General features: G+C 52.3%; 1 protein-coding gene across 13 annotated transcripts in view; it reads left to right on the top strand.

Annotated features, from left to right (window-relative positions):
• The window catches only part of DTNB (dystrobrevin beta), a 181,716-nt gene that overhangs the window by 76,325 nt on the left and 86,511 nt on the right, over window positions 1–18,880 (top strand). For 11 of the 13 annotated variants that reach the window (XM_065632399.1, XM_065632400.1, XM_065632401.1 and 8 more), the window contains one exon: window positions 14,065–14,178. The exons of the other annotated variants lie outside the window; for them this stretch is intronic. In XM_065632399.1, coding sequence (XP_065488471.1) covers window positions 14,065–14,178 — 114 coding nt within the window. The remainder of the gene's footprint in view (window positions 1–14,064; window positions 14,179–18,880) is intronic. 13 annotated transcript variants of the gene reach the window in all.

Raw genomic sequence — 18,880 nt, forward strand, 5'->3', positions numbered from 1 at the left:
AGCAGCAGCACCCACCTGGTTCTCCGGCACCTCCTCGTGCTCTGGCAGAAAAGGCCTCACGGAACGGAACGGTCCAACCCTCCGGCAGCTCCCGCTCCGAGCCATCACCTCCGGCCTCAGTTTCCACCTCTCTGTTTAACCACCTTTTCCCGTTCTCTTAATCCAAACTGGACAATTCATATTTTTAAAAAAATCTCTAATTCCGCAGTCACCGAGACCACCTCACTGGCCTGGTGGGGAGGGTCCCGACGCCATCGTGTTCGCTCTCGCCCTCCGGTCCGTGAGGAGTTTCCGTGCTGGTCACTGGGAGCGATGGTGCCGCCTCGTCCCATGTCCCTTCGTCCATCTGCTCCTCCCCACTCCAAGGTTCCTTCCTTCCTTTCTCAGGCCGTGTCTGCTGTGTTATCTAGAAAAGTCGTGTCTGATCTGGAGGAAGGGACAGCGAAACTGGAGTCAGGATTATCCACAGCAAGGAACTCCGTGTTTCTTGCTTTGCAAATATCGGGAGACAGACTTGTGCAAAATACACAGATGTTGCGGAGGATGGCCTCCGATGGAGGAGGGGAGGAATCCTCCCAGATCCGCTTTGCAGTTGCTGGTTCAGTTCAAGTGCACGGGAACAAATACTTCATTACTAAAAGAGCAAATGAGAAGATACCAGCATTGGCTTTATTGCCACATACCAGTATCAATCCTAAAGTGCACTCTACCTAAGGAAACATCTGTTTTCTTCCTTTTTTTCCCTTTTTTCTCTCTTTCTTCTTTTTCCTTTTTTTTTTGTTTTCCATATCAACATGAAGAATCTCGTTCAGGATATGTCTTTCACATCATCATCTGCCAGTTACGCCTCTGTTCCTCTATGGGCAGGGCCTCGCCTACCTATTCCCTCCATGTGAAAAGGGGGACACCACAGAAAATGCCAGGAAAATACGTATGAGTCAGTAAGTCAAGTTTTGCGCTTGGTTTTTGCACTTGCTCCCATCGCGCAGCCAGCGGTTGAATTCCTGATCTGCAGTATATCCAGAGCTCTGCTTCAGGAATCCAGCATCCGCAAGTCAATTTTGTGATGCAGTTATGACCTGCGTAAGAAAACTCGTCCTTTTTTGTTGTAAAATTCACCTGGTAACCTTCTTCACGCTGTGGAAGGTTGTATATATCCCGCCTGCTCCCAGCCTGGGTCCCTGTTGCTAAGTTCTGCCTGGCGCAGAAGGTGAGCTGTGACTCACGTTTCTTTTTGATGCGGGTCAACCAGAACTGCACCGAACAGTCAAATCTGAGCCCACTTTGGCGTCCCAGTCCCATTTTCTTCTGCTCGTGTGGGCTGCAAAGATCTGGCTACTCTGGGGAGCAGAGACTGTCCCAAAGGCAGAGAGCTGGAGAAATCTTTCTCTTCTCTGACGTGGGCAAGGATGTCCAGGGGTCTGGATTTGATCACAAGAAACTCAGAAATCCTGGATGTAGGAACTGCAGTGGGCAAGGGAGACATAAACAGCTTTTCAACAGTGCTGCCAAGACGAGTATTTTGACTAACAAGGACACGATAGGATCAGCAACAGGGCTTTAGAATCAGCAACACCCTTGGGCTTGGAGCACCTTTGTGTGTGTGAAGCAGCAAGGTCTCTGCGGTCTGTTGGCCAAGGCAAGATCAGGTAGAGCGAATACAATTCAGAAACTGGGACCTTGAGCAATCAGACCTGTTTGGACGTGGGGCGCGTCGTGTGCCTCCGCGCACCCGGAGATCATCAGCTACCGAGGCTCGCTTGAAAAGCTCCCGGGGAGACTCAGTTATGGTTGGGTAACTCAGGCCTGGCGCTCTGCGGGCGGGCGCTGAGGGGGAGCGGCAGGAGGGGCTGGATGGGAACAAAACCGTCAACATAGCCAGTTCAGCCACCGAGACCGGCCCTGGGTCGCAGTTATTGCCGAACAACATACCAGCTGGTTGCAAGCAGTGCTGATGTTGAAAAACATGCAGGTGGCTCCAGGTGATTTCCCGTTGCAAACCAGAGCATTTTTGTCCTCTGCTCAGTGCCATTCCTGCGGAGATTCAAGGGCTGCACCGGGGTCACTCAGGGTGCAGACCTCTGTCGCACATGTACCTTACAGGTACCGTCCCCAGCAAAGGCTAAGAAAAAAAGGTGGAATTTGGAATAAACAGCAAAGAAACAACCTGATCCTGCAGAACGATCCCTGTTGTCATCCCCCGTCCACAGTTTGCTCCTCCTGCGAGGTGAGACATCTGCAGAAGGGAGGGCTGGCACAGCCCAGCCAGAACGTACCCTTAGAAAGCCAAAATCCTCTCTGATCATCTTTGTCCTTCGCAAAACACCCGGTCGTGGTGTCAGCATACACCTGCCCGAGTCGAATCGGGGTCAGGTCGGTTTTCATCACACAACGCTGAGAAACACGAGTCTCCATCAGAGTTCTCTGCTTGTTGTGCCGAGGTTCTGCAAGGCGTGAACACTGAAAGTATTTCCAATCGTAGCGTTTCTGTGCTCCAAACGGTTTTCATCCCCACAAGGCATTTCTGAGTAGAACTGCACAGAAAAGTGCTTCTGAAGTAGCACAGATTATCTTACCCACCCGGAGAAATGCTGCTTACCAGCCCTGACCTGACACTGCTAAAACTGTGGCTCGAGTCGAGTATACATATTTCAAAAAGAATACGGAATCATTGCAAAATTAATTAAAAGAGAGCCACAGAAATATCTAAAAGCTGGAAATGTGATGTTAAAGGAGCGTTACGCATTTAGTTCAGTGGGGAAGGTAGAGATGGGGTCTGACGCGACGTTACACGTTTTTGCACGCGGAGATCTGCCCAGCAGGGAGGCATTTTTAGCCTTGTGTAGAACGACATTTCAGGGTTCCCCGGGTCCTGCGTAACCCCCGTGTGTGGCCAGACCAGCCGCTTACAGGGGCTGGGGCTTTAGGGCTGAGCATGAAAGCTCAAATCGAACACGTGCGCTTGCCTCTGCTCGAGAGAGACTCCGTGTTTGTCTCAGCATGTCCTCACCCATATATGGTACAATATTAATATTTCTGAGAATTTTGAGGCTTTCAGTGCACTGATGGAGCCGCTGGATGCGTTGGAGCATTGATGGCCCATTCGTCACCCATCTGTCAGCACAGAATCGTGTTTGTGTCTGTGTGTCCTGCGGTTCTTCACACCTGGAAACCACGCAGGTGTCAGCAGTTAATAACAGAGCCGGGGAGGAAGAGAAACAGGTTTTTCCCCCTTTGAAAATGTCTTGTATTTCTATTTTGTCAGTTCGCGTATGTCTGATTACAGTGTTTTCCCCGAGATTTATTGCAGTTGCTATTGCTCTAGGTTAGTCCGTGATGGAAAAGACCCCGGCGGACTGGGACGCAGGGCCCGGTTTCCCTGGCCGGAGGCGCCGTCACGTCTCGGCAGGTGAAACAAAGATTGCGGGGTGGCTGGGGCTGCTCCGTGGGCCTGGACGGGGCCCGGAGCCGCCTGTTCTCGTGCTGGCGCTGCTCGAACTGGCCCCTTCTCAGGGCCTTGGCTTCCTCGTGAACGCTGAATTTGCTCCTAAAATTCACTGTGGTTTGTATACCTGGAAAATGATGCGTGAAAATGTTAGAACTTACGCTTGCCTGTCTGGGGACACAAAATTCATCCTGAAAACAGGGAGGATGGGGCTTAACCCGCCTTTGAATGTCCTCAGTGCTGGAAGAGAATGACAGGGCATTGGCAAAGCACAGGAGCATTTGCTAGAAATATATTTGATTTCTGTGATAGTGACATTACAGTGTGAGCAAAAGGTAGTGTCCTGCCTACATCCTTCCCATTCGGAAGAGTATTTTACATTTGTTTATACCTTCACTGGATTTTCATTCTTCGCAGTAAAATATTCCAGCTTCCACCAGTAGACTAAGACCAGAGTAAGGTTTTTTGTTTTGCTTTACTTCTCCAAGAAATGGAGCAAATACAGATGAATTTATTTGAAGGCAAAGTTGGAAGGAATAGTAAAAGGATACCTGCACCTGATTTTGTTGGAAAAGAGAACTGCCTCTGCGATTTTTTAATTGCAGCCGCCTACCATTAGGAAGTTGCTTTTCATGGGGTTTCCTGTAGATATAGGTGATCTAGATATAGATCAGATATAGACATAGATGATACATATAGATCTAGATTAGATATAGCTGTGGGGGCACATGTAGGTGACACAGAACCTCAGTGGAAGTCTGTACTGATTAATGTACGTAGTTTGAAAAGCTGTTTTCGTGTGGTTCCTAGTAATGTTTTTAATTAAAGGAGGAGTTCAGTCGTAATTGTGCATTGTACTAAAATATTTGTGCAAACCAGCCTTGCTCCAGTTCTAATGCGTTGGGTGCAGATGCACACGCAGGTGGTTTGGGTCACTCTAGGAGGGTTTGGGTGTTTGTAGGAGGGTTTGGGTCTTGGTAGGAGGGTTTGGGTGTTTGTAGGAGGGTTTGGGTCACTCTAGGAAGGTTTGGGTGTTTGTAGGAGGGTTTGGGTCTTGGTAGGAGGGTTTGGGTCACTCTAGGGCCGTTTGGGTCACTCTAGGAGCATTTGGGTCTACGTAGGAGGGTTTGGGTCACTCTAGGTGGGGTTTGGGTCTTTTGAGTGTTTGGGTCTCTGTAGGAGGGTTTGGGTCTCTCTAGGATGGTCTTCAAGGTCCCTTCCAACCCAAACCCGTCTGTGATTTGGTAATTCCGTGGTTCTTGCGGTGGTTGTGGCCGTTCATTGCACAAGTGGTGCCAAAGCAGGACGGGACCAGCTGCAGCACCGAGCTTCTCGCTCCTCCGGGATGCCATGAACGTGGCAGGGCAGGATCGAAACCTCTTTTTGTGATTCCCTGCTGCGAAAACCATGAAAATAACCTCCCTTGGAGGTTGTCGTGTTGGGAATAAGGCTGAGCTGAAAGAACAGGATTTTTGTGCCTGAGCTCACTGGTTTTGTGCCCTGAGAAGCGAAAAACGAGCAAGCCAAAGGAGCCCCCCATGCTGCTCTTCAGCCCTGCGTGTCTCCCGTGGAACCTCTGTCGTTTCCAGCCTCCTCACCCTCTGCTGTCAGGGGACACGTCCAGAGGGACACCCAGCTCTTCAGATCCCACCATGTCTGTAATGGATTTTGCACGATGCAGGGAACTTTCCGCTGCCGCTAAAACGCTGTGGGCAGAACGAGGTCGGAGCAAGTTGGTTCTGGTACGCGGGGAGTCGTGGGGACGGGACCGGAGCTGTGGCCACGCTCCGCTCTGGGGTTTGTTCACATTTACCTGGGTAACATTTCAATTTTGATATTTTTCATCTTGTGAAATGTGCGTTTCCAAATGAAAGGAGCGGATTGATTCAGTGGCGTGTTTACCTTTATCGTGTGGGTTCAGATGTGGGAGACGGATGTTCCGGACATTTACTGGGACGTGTACAAAGGGGCAGTTTTAGGGCAGCCTTGCCTGTATTCGTTACCTGTGATTCAACAAAACACAGCATTTCTCTGGTCTATCCAGCCGATGAGCCTTTCTAAATAAATGGAGATGATTACGTCTCCTCTGTCAGACTAGGCCAAGCCCATTGAATGTTATTTGTTTTAGCTAATTTATTTTAAATTACTTCAGGAATAGATGTTTTTCCTCCTGTTGTGGTCAATGTGCACTATTCTTCTTTCAGTAATTCTGTTCCCAGAGACAACCTGTCCCCAATTAGGTTAATTACGTATTTCCCTCTTTAAATACCCTTCTGCATCATTTGTTTTCTCAGCGGCCTGTAGGTTATGCAGCATCTTTTACGTTGCAGATCCACGTCAGAATTTAAGTGCATTTTGTATTTCAGTCTCGTCAGTGCATATACTATGTGAAAAGATGGATGATCATTCTGTTTTGTCCTAGAAGGCTGGACCGTGTCCCCGTCTCATTGCAGGCCGCGGGCGGGTGTGAGGGGACGCGGGTGCGGACAGGGAGCTCAGGTTGAGAAACCTCCTGGCCTGTGTGCTCAGGGAGGCAAAAGTTTCTGCTTTGGGCCGAGAAGGGTCTTTAAAACAGAAATCCTGGCCTGTAAAAGCAGTCACTGTATTTGCTACCTATAATACAACAAAATGTCGCATTCTTTTTTTCCCGATTTCTACAGCTAAGGAGCCCAGAGACTGTAGACGTTACATTTGGTCAGGTGAAACACGTTCTTGCAGCCTGAACACAAAATTATTTGCAACTTAAGAAGCGAAGCTGAAAGGGATCTCGTGTCACCTACCTGGCCAACATCCAGACCCACGTTTTTCCTGTCTGGGAGGTTTTCCTTGCACTGACTCTAACTTGGACTCTTTTCAGTCTCCTGCTCCGACCATCCCTGCTCACCTGCTCTGCCCAGTCCCGCACGCTCCTCCCGCCTTCGTGGTTGTTAAACTTTGCTGTCTGCAGCCCATCGATGGCCCGAGTTCGTCCCTCTCTGGGTTTCCAGGCTTCGATGAGAGCTGCAGAGCCTCTGCCGTGCCCCAGCTCTGCGCTGCCCGTGTCCTGGCTGTGTCGTTGGTGCCATCCTCTGCTTGCTTGGGCTTTTTAAGTTCTGTAACCCGGAGCGCTTTTTGTTTGCTTGGTTAGCTTAATTTATCGTCTGACAATTTCCAGCGTGCCTCTTTTCTCCTTTGTTCCTGTGTCCGCATTCATCTCTGTGACGTTCCCTTCCAGCTGCCCAGTCACCAGTCCCACCGGCGAGTGACTGAAAGCGCTGTTCCTGTCCGCTCTGCCATTTTTCTGTGACACAGGTGGAGTACATTTGTTTTCTCGTATTTGGCCTTTTAGACCTCTAGAGATCCCAGATCCGTTTTAGCCGTAGTTTCAGCCACAGGAAGTTTTGGGGAGGAGTTCACTGGCACGAGCGGGTGGGTTGTGGCAGCCGGTGCTGCCCCGTTGCTGTTACAGGAACAGGTATGTTTGCACCAGAACACCTCGGATATGTCTACATCGTACCAAAATAGACTTTCTTTCTAGAAAAGCCATAAAAATATGTTTGTCTAGAGATGAGGGAGATCCCAGCTCACACGTAACCTTGCTCAGTGGAGCTGTGGCACTTTACAGCAGGATGAAAACAAGATAAAGGAGGAAGGAAGGGTGAGGATGAGGGTCAGCGTAATCAATCCATCTCACAAATTCACACCAGAAAATCTGTGTTTCAGTACTTATTATTTAAACTGGTACCTAAGGCATTTATTTTTAACGTGTGGTTTAAAATCCTCCGGGTGCAATTGTAAGTCTGTCTGTTATGAGGAAGGTGGGAGTGTGGGGATTTTGATGGGGAGGAAATAATGGTCAGAAGGCATCAGCAAGGGGAGTAGATAGCAGATTTATGCACTACGCATAAGTGGCTATAAGATTCAAGATAAAGAGGAAAACGGGAATAAAATACAAAAGGAATCTTGGGTTTGGAACCTGGATGTGGAAGGCGCTGGCAGGGGGACGGTCGGGGGCTGATGCAGACCCTGATGCTGCTTTGGTGGCGTCTGTAATCCCTGGGTGCAGTGACAGCTTTGCTGTGCCCCTGTGCTCCACATCTGTAACCCCTGGGTGCAGCGACAGCTGTGCCCCTGTGCTCCACATCTGTAACCCTTGGTTGCAGCGACAGCTGTGCTGTGCCCCTGTGCCCCACACCTGTGCCAGCGCTGCGGTGACAGCTGTGCTGTGCCCCTGTGCCCCACACCTGTGCCCAGCGCTGCGGTGACAGCTGTGCTGTGCCCCTGTGCCCCACACCTGTGCCAGCGCTGCGGTGACAGCTGTGCTGTGCCCCTGTGCCCCACACCTGTGCCAGCGCTGCGGTGACAGCTGTGCTGTGCCCCTGTGCCCCACACCTGTGCCAGCGCTGCGGTGACAGCTGTGCTGTGCCTCTGTGCCCCACACCTGTGCCAGCGCTGCGGTGACAGCTGTGCTGTGCCCCTGCACCGCTGCTCACCTGGGCTCTGGTCACCTTTGCTGTGCTTTCTCCTTTCTCCAGCAGCGCTGCTTCAGTCTATCTCGTGTGCTGCCGCTGAAGCAATATTTCTCAGCCATTCCAGCTCTTCGTCCCTCCGGTTCGTGCTGGATTTTCCGATAACTTCATTGCAGAGCAGGTGCTAAAGCATTCTTTTTTGTTTGAGTTATCTGTTTTTACACTCCCACATGTTCTTCCACCTGTTTGGTTTAAGTTTCCTGATTAAGATTTCGATTTTTTTTTTTGAAGGAACTAACATCAGCATAGACACTCCAAGGATTTTTGTCACTCCTGCAGCCCCTTTGCTGGCTCTTCCTTCCTCCCTGTCCTGTCTCTCTTTAAATTCAGGTGTTAGAAGATGTGTTTTCCTCGTTCTCTCTGCTTTAACAATGACCATCCGCGTGCTGCTGCCGTTGGGCTGCGTTACGCTCCCCTGGAGCGTTCCATTGGGTGGTTTTCTGCTCAGATAGACGCCCCGTCCTCCCTCCTGCGTGTGCTGGCTGGAGGTGGCATCTGGAGAAACGAAAGGTTGTTCAGAGTGTTGGGGGACGCGGCGGCTCCCCCGTGGTCCCCGTCTCGGGTGTCTGGCCAGGGCGCCGCGAGGCCGTCGGGAGCCCGGCGTTGATCCCCAAATTACTGTGCTAAATTTCATCGCCCGGGTTATGCAGAACATGGTGATAATTATCCTTTGTGACCTTGGCGTCTATTTAAATCAGTCCCGGGGGAAAATAATGTGACAGAAACCAAGAGGTCCCTCTCGATTACGTCCTGGCAGCTCTTTCCCAAGCGCTTTCCCTTCCCAGTAGCCAGAGCAGCCGTGCGCAATCTTGTGGAGATTTGCAAAGTTGTGAGCCAGGATCAGAGGCGTCTACAGGGATTTCCTGCCATAAATTGCAGGTTTTAAAATAAATTGACTGTTTTCCTTGGCGTTCCTGGTAGATTTTCAGAACAGAAGACACCAAAAGCACCATTTAAATACCTTAGTAGTTTATTGAGTTGCTTATAGAGCTGTGGAGCCAAGTCCTAGTGTGTAAAATCTGGGCCCAGAGCCACAGAACCTCTCCGAACCCGTCCCCGCTGACCCGGACCCGCACCTGTCACCCCGGGACGGGGACACGGAGGGTCCTGGATCCCCGGGACGGGGACACGGAGGGTCCTGGATCCCCGGGACGGGGACATGGAGGGTCCTGGATCCTGGGATGGGGACACGGAGGGTCCTGGATCCCTGGGATGGGACATGGAGGGTCCTGCACCCCGGGATGGGACATGGAGGGTCCTGGATCCCCGGGATGGGACACGGAGGGTCCTGGATCCCCGGGATGGGACACGGAGGGTCCTGGATCCCCGGGGTGGGGACACGGAGGGTCCCGCATCCCTGGGATGGGGACACGGAGGGTCCTGGATCCCTGGGATGGGACATGGAGGGTCCTGCACCCCGGGATGGGACACGGAGGGTCCTGGATCCCCGGGATGGGGACACGGAGGGTCCTGGATCCCCGGGATGGGACACAGAGGGTCCTGCACCCCGGGATGGGACATGGAGGGTCCTGCACCCCGGGATGGGACATGAAGGGTCCTGGATCCCCGGGATGGGGACACGGAGGGTCCTGGATCCCCGGGATGGGACACAGAGGGTCCTGCACCCCGGGATGGGACACGGAGGGTCCTGCACCCCGAGATGGGACACGGAGGGTCCTGGATCCCCGGGATGGGATACGGAGGGTCCTGCACCCCGGGATGGGACACGGAGGGTCCTGCACCCCGGGATGGGATACGGAGGGTCCTGCACCCCGGGATGGGACACGGAAGGTCCTGCACCCTGGGCAGGTTCCTCTGTTCTCGGTTTTCTCTCCCCGCTTCACGCCGCTCCCCTCGCCCTCGGAAGGAGCCTGGTTATCGCTATTTCTTGCTGTCTTTTGGCTGTTGCTTTGCGTGATGTAACCTGGTTTTTTGTGTGGTGGCTGTTGTCGTCTGAAGAGTGTGGGAAACACACTATAAAATTACATTTTAATGCTGCTTTGGAGAATTGGGTTATAGCATGTGGCTGATTTGGGGGGAGGAGGTGGTATTTTGTCTTTGATATCATCTTCTGAAAACTAAAAGATTCCGTGTTTACAGTGTAATTCTGAGTTTCTCTACCTGGGATGTATTAATTATTTTTAAAAGCAGCACAAAAGCCCTCTGCAGCATGTCTGACCCACGGCAAGGGCCCGGCGTGACCCTCAGACACGTTTAAAACTTTTCTTGGAAGATGTAGATACGGTTCAAAGTGCCGGTTAAACAGAAAGTTACTTTCTAAAGGCGTTTTTTTGAACAAGGATCTTGCCCAGACTTGAGGTTTTCAAGGGAATCCCAGAGAGGTGCAAATCCAGCTGTGGCTGCATCTGCAGCAGAACCGCGCCAGAGTGTCCCTGTCCCCGCCGGCCACCACCGCCGCCTTTGTCGGTGCGGACAAGGAGCTGAGCCTGTTACGGGGTAATTATGGAAAAAAACAAAGGGAGAAAGGAGAGGGAGGGGAATTGTGGCGTCAAGGCACGACGTCGCCATTTCCCTGCTCCCGGGCTGTGTAAAGAAGTTATTTTTGCCGAAATACGTGTCTGAAAGTCAAAGGGACACCTTCAGATCCCTGAACACGTTGTAAAACAATCAGTCCGCGCCCACGTAGAGGGGCAGGGGGTAAAAATAGCTGGCGTAGCTGTGTGGGGAACAAGTCGTGTGGAAGAATGGAAACGGGAAGGAGGGGAAGCACTAATTTTACATCTATTGACTCATCAGGCTTTTGACACTATCCCATATGGTATTTTCATAAATAAACGAGGCAGATGTGGACTGGCTGACACTACTGTCGTGTGGGAGCAACACCAGTTGACAAATTACAGTGAGAGAAAGAAAATATCAATATTTTCCTCCCAAGGAGGGAGCGCGTGGCAGGTGGGATCCCACAGGCTCTGGTCCCAGTTCAGCCTGTTTATCCCTGTTCAGTCAGTTTATTCTTTGGCAGCTCCACGATGGAACAGGGAGCGCGGGTACAGAAATATCGACGCGATGCCAGGGACGTGCGGGGGGTCCTGCAGTGGGCAGGCTGCTCATTCACAATGGTCCTGGAGATCAAAACGATGGAATTAATAGACACGTTGTTGAGTGACAGAAAAAGAAATGTATGGACAAGACATAGAGAATGACCAACTAGATGGGCCTGTTGCTGAAAGGTGCCCCGGGAATTGCAGTGGATTAGGAGCTGAATGCAAACCAACCGAATTCCCACAAAAAAGGGAATGATGCTGATGTTGGGTTTGCAGGGAGGGCAGCGCCGTGTCCAGGGCGGCTGGGACAACGGTCCCATAGTGGTGACTTCCCCCTTCTCTTGGCTTTGGGACATCACACGGCGAGTCCAGAGCAGCGGTGGCATCGACATCGGGCCTCGAGATGCGGGTGTAGAGACAAGAGGGTGATTCCGTTCCTGGGCGCGGCGCTGCCGCGTGTTCCCCCCGCGCTGCCGAGCTGGGAGTCACGGCGACTCTCCCCCCGTTCCTCGTCCTCCTGCAGCCAGGGAGCCCAGAACCGCTCGTCTCAGCCTTTCCCGGAGGAGCTGGATTCAGGAAAAGACGAGCTCTTTGGAAGCAAGAGTTAAATGTACATGTCGGCATCACTTCAGTCCTGCATCTCTGAATGAGGAGCTGGCGCTCCAGGGTTGGGGATGATGCTGCATGTCCAGCCAGTGTCACCGCGACCCCCGGTACCAGCTAACGCTGCTTTTTGAACCACGAAGCTTGTTACGTGAGTTGTGCAGACCAGGATTACCTACACAAGCTTTTAGAGTTTAGTACCTCTTCTGCTCTAGGAAGGCAACACACACACCTACAAATTTTTTGCGATGCCCTGGTGCAGCCCACAGAACGTCACTGAGCCACAAAATCACTGAATAGTTTGGGTTGGAAGGGACCTTCGAAGGTCACCTGCGCTTAGATTTTCTCCTGGATGAGCAAACACCGGTACGTGGTAGCGGACACAATGGGAACGAACGTCAGAGACGTGCTGGGAGCGGCACTCAGACACATGTACACCTCATCGAACTCTTGTTTTCCTTCCAAACCCAGGAATGCCAGTCCCTGTCAAGGCCGTTCCCGTTTGGAGCTAAAACCGTGGTCGTTTCTGCTGGGCTTTTTCCTTTTCAAGGAGCGTCTGTGTCGAGTTACAGTCGAAAAGGGTTTGGAATCTCAATTGCAGCGGTTGCTCCGAAGCGCACCTCAAAGCCAGCTGTGCAGCAGCTGCAGCAGCCGGGCTCCGCGGGGCGTGCACGGCTTGGAAATGCCTCTGCGCGGTGGTTGGTGCCGAGGCTCGCTCCTCTTCCAAAGGTTGGTCATTGCCCGGAGGGGCTGACGCGGGTAATTCCGTTTTTTCTCTTTTTTATAAGTTCTTGTTCTGCTTCTGGCAGATTTCCCTGACGTGTTGCTGCACATAACAGAGCAGAAAAGAGTTTGTGTGTCTAAAAAATGTGAATTCTGTTTTCCTAGTATCAGTATATTGGTGCTGAAAGCAATAAATGCCATGTTCATAAAAGCCCCTGAAACAAATGCTTCCTGGATGTGTGGAGAAGGAATTCACTGGGGGTTATAAACTGCAAGAGCTGCGTGAATACCTGACATGGGGAGGAACAGTGGAACTTCGTGTACACTTGTATTTTAGGAAGAAATGCATATTATGCTAAAATAATAGCGATACGTGTTCAAGAGCCATTTTCTAGGAAACAAACTCTCATCTCGTGTCGGGACTTGGCATCTCCTGCTGGTTCCGTCTCCTCGTGCCCCATTGCACGCAGAAAGATTCAGAACTATAGCAGCTTTATTTTCATGAGTCCTCAGGAAAAAAAACCCATGCGGCATCATTGAATGAATCCCTGTTAGAGGGCAGTTCTGCTGGTACCTGCCGCTGCCTTGTAGGTTTCCATCACTTTACTCGGGGTTTCGTTTGGTGGAACCGGATAATGAGAGAAAGAGGAGGGACGGGTGCTTTCAGTTCTATCTGAGACATGATAACAAAGCTGCACCCCGCTGCGGTTCGGGGTATTTTGGAGCGGTTTGGGATATTTCAGAGTGGTTTGGGGTATTTCGGAGCAGTTTGGGGTCCTTTGGGGCAGTTTGGGCTGTTTCAGAGTGGTCTGGGCTATTTTGGAGTGGTTTGGGGTCCTTTTGAGCAGTTTGGGGTATTTTGGAGCAGTTTGGGCTATTTTGGAGTGGTTTGGGGTCCTTTAGAGCAGTTTGGGGTATTTTGGAGCAGTTTGGGCTATTTTGGAGTGGTTTGGGGTCCTTTAGAGCAGTTTGGGGTATTTTGGAGCGGTTTGGGGCATTTTGGAGTGGTTTGGGGTCCTTTAGAGCAGTTTGGGGTCCTTTGGAGCGATTTGGCGTATTTCAGAGCAGTTTGGGGTCCTGTGGAGCAGTTTCAGGTATTTTGGTCCCAGGGTTCCCTGGGGACACCGACTCTGCTGGGGATGTCACCGCGGCCACCGAGGCTGCGGTCCCTGTTGGGGTGTCTCTGGGGTCCCTGTTGGGGTGTCTCTGGGGTCCCTGTTGGGGTGTCTCTGGGGTCCCTTTGGGGATGTCCCTGCGGTCCCTTTTGGGGTGTCTCTGGGGTCCCTTTGGGGTGCCTCTCGGGGCACAGCAGGCTCAGGGAGCTCCCCAGCTGGACCTGTTCCGTGCACAGGTACCCAAGTTCTAATCTGCATGTCTAACCGCAGCAGGTGTCCTCTTCACATGACTTGCAGAAACACATTTACATTTTCAATTCCTCCGTTCGTTCTGACTTGTAGCCGTTCCGTTATTGCCGCGTTGATGACGCCGTGTGCTCTGTGTTCCACAGCCGCAGGTCGAGTGACGCCGTGTGCTCTGTGTTCCACAGCCGCAGCTCGAGTGACGCCGTGTGCTCTGTGTTCCCCGGCCGCAGGTCGAGTGACACCGTGTGCTCTGTGTTCCCCGGCTGCAGGTCGAGTGACGCCGTGTGCTCTGTGTTCCCTGGCCGCAGGTCGAGTGACACCGTGTGCTCTGTGTTCCCCGGCCGCAGGTCGAGTGACGCCGTGTGCTCTGTGTTCCCTGGCCGCAGGTCGAGTGACGCCGTGTGCTCTGTGTTCCCCAGCCGCAGGTCTGCGCGCAGCCCGGACGCCGGAGCGGACGAGCACGCCCTGATCGCCGCCCACGTCACCCGGCTCCAGCGCGGCACGCGGGGGGCGCGGGGATGGCCCAGCTCCAGGTACTCACAGGGAAGCGGCTCCAGCATCCCCCACGATCTCCTGAGAACACACCAATACACCTGCGCGCACCATCAGGGAGGAAGGGATCGGTTTGTGTCCGTTCTGCCCTGATCGCAGTCGCTGTGTTACAGAATCCCATACAGGAGCTGAATAACATCACTTAGAGAACTTTTCTCTCCATGACCATCCTCGAATCTCGTCTTTCACCAGCAGGAAACTAATTTCCACCTTCAGTTTTTTCACAGCCAGCTCTTGCCCACCAGTTCCTGTGCCCAACTTTGTCCTGTAATGCTGACAGTTCTTTCTTCTTATTCTCTTATTCTTTCTCCTTATTCTTCTTCCTCCTTATTCTCTCCACCCAGACGCAGTCATGGACCGATGTCCCCTCCTGTCACTGTCTTTGTCACTCGGACTAAACAAACTCTTTTGATCCCCTCAGCATGACCTGCTTGATACGATTCTTTCTGTCTGTGCCTTTCCAAAAGCCGTTAATGCTTTGAAGAATTAATTTCTTTTATCTCAGCTGTAGTATTTGTGTGCATTTTTATTTCATGCCTGTAAGTAGAGAAATTTTGCCCTAAAGCCCCAAAACGCAGCTCTCCCATTTCAACCCAGGCCGTAGCCGGGAGGTTTTCCATATTCTGCTTTTGGCCCTAGTTAAATTCTGCATTTGCAGAGCCAGAGCGGTGCTGGGGAGGGAAAGGAGGCGCAGGGAGCCGCAGGCTGTGTGTACAAGTCGTGCTCTATCTGTGTTGTCATCCTCTGGATAATATTTTGAGAGTCCTATTTCATCACTCTGTCACGCAGAAATTTGTATTCCGCTGCGGTATTGCTGAAGTGCGTTCTGGCTGTCTAGATCTCTGGGGAAAGTTGGGTTTTTTGCTTGGCCGTGAATCACTGCTGTCTGTTATCACCTACTATGAGCTGAAAACCCATAATAATGTCCACAAGACAATAAAAAACAAGGCATTTCAGACTCTCACCTTCATTCAGTTACCATAATCACAGGATGTTGAGGAACAAAGGAGTGCATCTTGAAGACTGTACGACAGATTGAAATACAGGGTGTTTCAAAAAGATGGACCCGGTTTGAGATCACGATATCTCATCAACCGCGAACCACCCAGGAATGAAACTCTTCCCATCCCTACAGCAGGCACAGGGGGCACAGAGCAGTTATAAAAAGGTTTCTGAACTTGATAACTCATTAAACCGCTTGTCAGTTTTTGTGTAATTGTGACACGTTGGGTCCATCTCTTGCAAACACCCTGTGCTGTCTGTAACTCGCAGCTGCCGCGTCACAGTCAGTTGGAGCCCAGGGTCTCAGGCTTTTAGGTCTTTACATTTAAAATACATCTCTTGGTGCTGTTCCCAGAGTAACAGTGTACCCCTTAGGAGCCAAACGCAAAGAAAATCCTCCAAACCCTTATTTTCACTGTGCACGGGAGCGTCTTCCAAGTCAGCACAAGAGGCTGATGACATCTGTGCTCTGGTGTTGCTTCTTTTGATCTTCACCCCCCAAAATCCCATGGAACGGGAGATCATCCCGTGTCTGGCAGCCCGTGCGGGTCCCTCGGTGTTCCCCTGGCAGACCAGCTCCGCTTCTGAGCGCTGGGGCCCGCAGTTGGTCTCGTTTATGGGCAGCGTTTCCCTGCAGCTCCCGTCCCAGCTTTCTGCTCTGGGCTTTGCATCCTCCCTTGGCTGCTGCTCCCCACAGACACAGCCGTCGGCACCCGGAGGCGCCGCCAGAGCCTCTGCTCTGGCGTCTCACACCAGCCTCGGGGAATTCGGACATTTAAGGGGCATTTGGGCAATGCCCTTAACACACGTTAATTTTTGGTCAGCCATGAGGTGGTCAGGCAGTTGGACTAGAGGATTGTTGTAGGTCCCGTCCAGCTGAAATATTCTATTCTGTCCTGTCCTATCGCACCCTGTCCAATCTGCAGAATCACAGGACGGTTTGTGTTGCAGGGCCCTCCCCAGTGCCCCCCCTGCCATGGGCAGGGACATCTGCACCAGCTCAGGTTGCTCAGAGCCCCGTCCAGCCTGGCCTGGGATGTCTCCAGGGATGGTTCAGCCACCACCTCTCTGGCCAACCTGGGCCAGGCTCTCACCACCCTCAGCGCAAACAATTTCTCCCTCATGTCCGGCCTGAATCTCCCTCCTTTAGTTTAAAACTGTTGCCCCTGTTCATCCCTGTGCAGAACCTGACACCTTGTTTCTCCAAAGCTGTGCCTTTCTGAGGACAGCGCATGGAGAAGCCGCTCGTTTTGTTGACAGCCTGTCCCAGTGGTTCATTGAGCCGACTCCTGTACCAAAGAGCTCTGCTCCAGATCTGAGCGGACCTGTCTCTGGTTCCAGTCCCCGGCGCTGTGCACGCTCCCCCTGGCTCTATCGCCCCGCGTCTTCTCGTGTCTCTCAGCCAGACTTTGAGAGCCCTAAGCTGTGCCTGGCTGGATCCCCGGGATCTTTCATCATATTAAAAATTATGTATTTCACTGATGTCCTCCAGCCAGAAAGTCCATCCATGCTATGTAAGGTGTGTAGCAAACAGAGCTCAGTGGACTTCATTCATCTTACAATAATATTTTTTTCTTTTTTTACCTACCTGCTGTATTATTGTGGTAACAAGTCCAATTGGTTAAGGGCTTTTCAAAAAACAGTAGAAAATCCCCATCCTGAAGGATGTGCCAGAGCAGAGCCAGCTGCAGGGTGCAGCAAGTTACACCGTGTGCAGCTGGAAAGCTTATGGAGCTGAGGAGTTGAGCTTTATTACTTGGACGGGTGTTTGTTACATATTTTTAAGCTCAGCATTCATAACTTTTGTTCCCCATCATTCAGCAAGCCTGTTTTTCCCCAGTCCACATGAAGCCTCAATTTCAGCTCCGCTTTTCACCAGAAAAATGCAGTACCGCTGCCTGGAGTGCCATTATAGTTGTGTATTACGTGCTCTGCACAGGAGACAGCTGGCCCTGGATTTATGCGCTTTGCCTTTGCTGATCTAGGTGGATGGATGGCAGTGAGCTGCTTGGCTGGTTTGATTTGGTTTCCTTTAATTTCCTGAAACTGCAACTGTCTGCAGCACTTTAAAGTATTTTAAAGGAGAACAAAAGGAAAATGTCCGTTTTCTTAAAGATACTCTGTCCCCAGCATCCGCGCCCTTGGCTCCCCCCGGCTGGCACTGGGTGCCCTTCAGGTGGGTGCCGGAGGGATGAGCCGTGTCCGGCTTTGCCACGTCCCAGCACTGTGAATTCCCGAGCAGTTTCGGAAGGAGCCCGAGATCTCAAACCTCCCCCCGTGTGGCACCATCTTCTCGTACCCCCTCATCGCCCGTCCCTGACCAACACTTGGCTTGTCCGAGCTCGGTTCTCTGTTAGTGTTTGCCATCAGGGCACCGGTGTCTCTGGTTTTGCTGGGCACGGTTTCACAGAGCCCCAGCCCAGCCCAGGTGCTGGTTTTTCCCCCGTCCATCCTGCCCACGCCCCCGCTCTTGCCCACGTGTGATCCCCCACATTTTGCAGCCGCTTGCTGAGCTGGCTCAGGAGAGAATGAGTTATGGTTTTGTCAAGCCAGGCCTAAGCTGATTGCTGTCCCTTTGCTGGCTCATCCCATCGCCCTGCCGTCCCTCGTTCGGGGCAGATCGCAGTGACTGCAGAAATTGTATTTCCTGCATGTGTTTGTCACGTTGTCTCAAACATTTCCACTGATGCCTCAAAACCAGCATCGCTTCACCCTCCCCGTCTACCCTGGCGCTGCTCGTGTTCTCTGGCTCCCATCGCTTTGATTCTGTCTCGGTGTTTCCGCGGCAGAGCCGGACTGGTCCGAGGATGATGCTGCCTCCTGCACGTCACAGAATCACCGAGTCACAGATGGTTTGGGTTGGAGGACCTTCCCAGGTCCCCCGGTGCCCCCCCTGCCATGGGCAGGGACATCTGCACCAGCTCAGGTTGCTCAGAGCCCCGTCCAGCCTGGCCTGGGATGTCTCCAGGGATGCTTCAGCCACCTCCTCTCTGGGTACCTGGGCCAGGCTCTCACCACCCTTTGAGAGGCGCCTCCAGGCTCCGACCCGTCCCTCGGTGTTATCCACGTTCCAGCTAAACCAGCATCTCCGGGGGAGGGAGAGCTCAGGGACTGGCTCATCGGGGCTGTACAAGGAGCACAATGCTGCTAAAGTAGCCCAGCCTGGTGCAGGATTTGTAAGACAGGGAAATCTATCACTCTGCCTTGCAAAATTCTGCAGCTGGGAAAACCTCTGACCCCTTGCTCACAAACCCCGCTCCCTTCTGAGCTCTGGGCTTAAGCCAGGCTTATTCCTCCCCTTCTCACCTCTCCCATCTCCCAGAGCCGCTGTCCTCTGGTCCCTGTGCAGCAGTGGGGCTGGTTCAGCCGGGGAAATTCCCAATTTGCTGCTGTCCTGAAGGACGGGGCGCTCGGCTCACTCCTGCCCAGAGAGGCTTTTCAGGCAGAAACCCTTCGCAATGTCTCCGCAGAAGCTGAAACTACAAGGAAGCGAGTTTTCCGTCTTGAAGGGAAGTAAGGAATTCCGTGGTGATGTATAGATCGTTTAATGTCCATGTGACGGAGCTGCGGTTGCGGCTCGGACGCGTCTCCTGCCTCCCCGCGTTCCCGCTGTGGTTTGCAGCAAGGGACACGCGCAGGAGGGTCAGGAGGCGTGCGTGAGCTCCGCTCCCTTCCCCATGG

The sequence above is a fragment of the Caloenas nicobarica genome, chromosome 3 (assembly GCF_036013445.1).
Source record: "Caloenas nicobarica isolate bCalNic1 chromosome 3, bCalNic1.hap1, whole genome shotgun sequence".
NCBI lineage: Eukaryota > Metazoa > Chordata > Aves > Columbiformes > Columbidae > Caloenas > Caloenas nicobarica.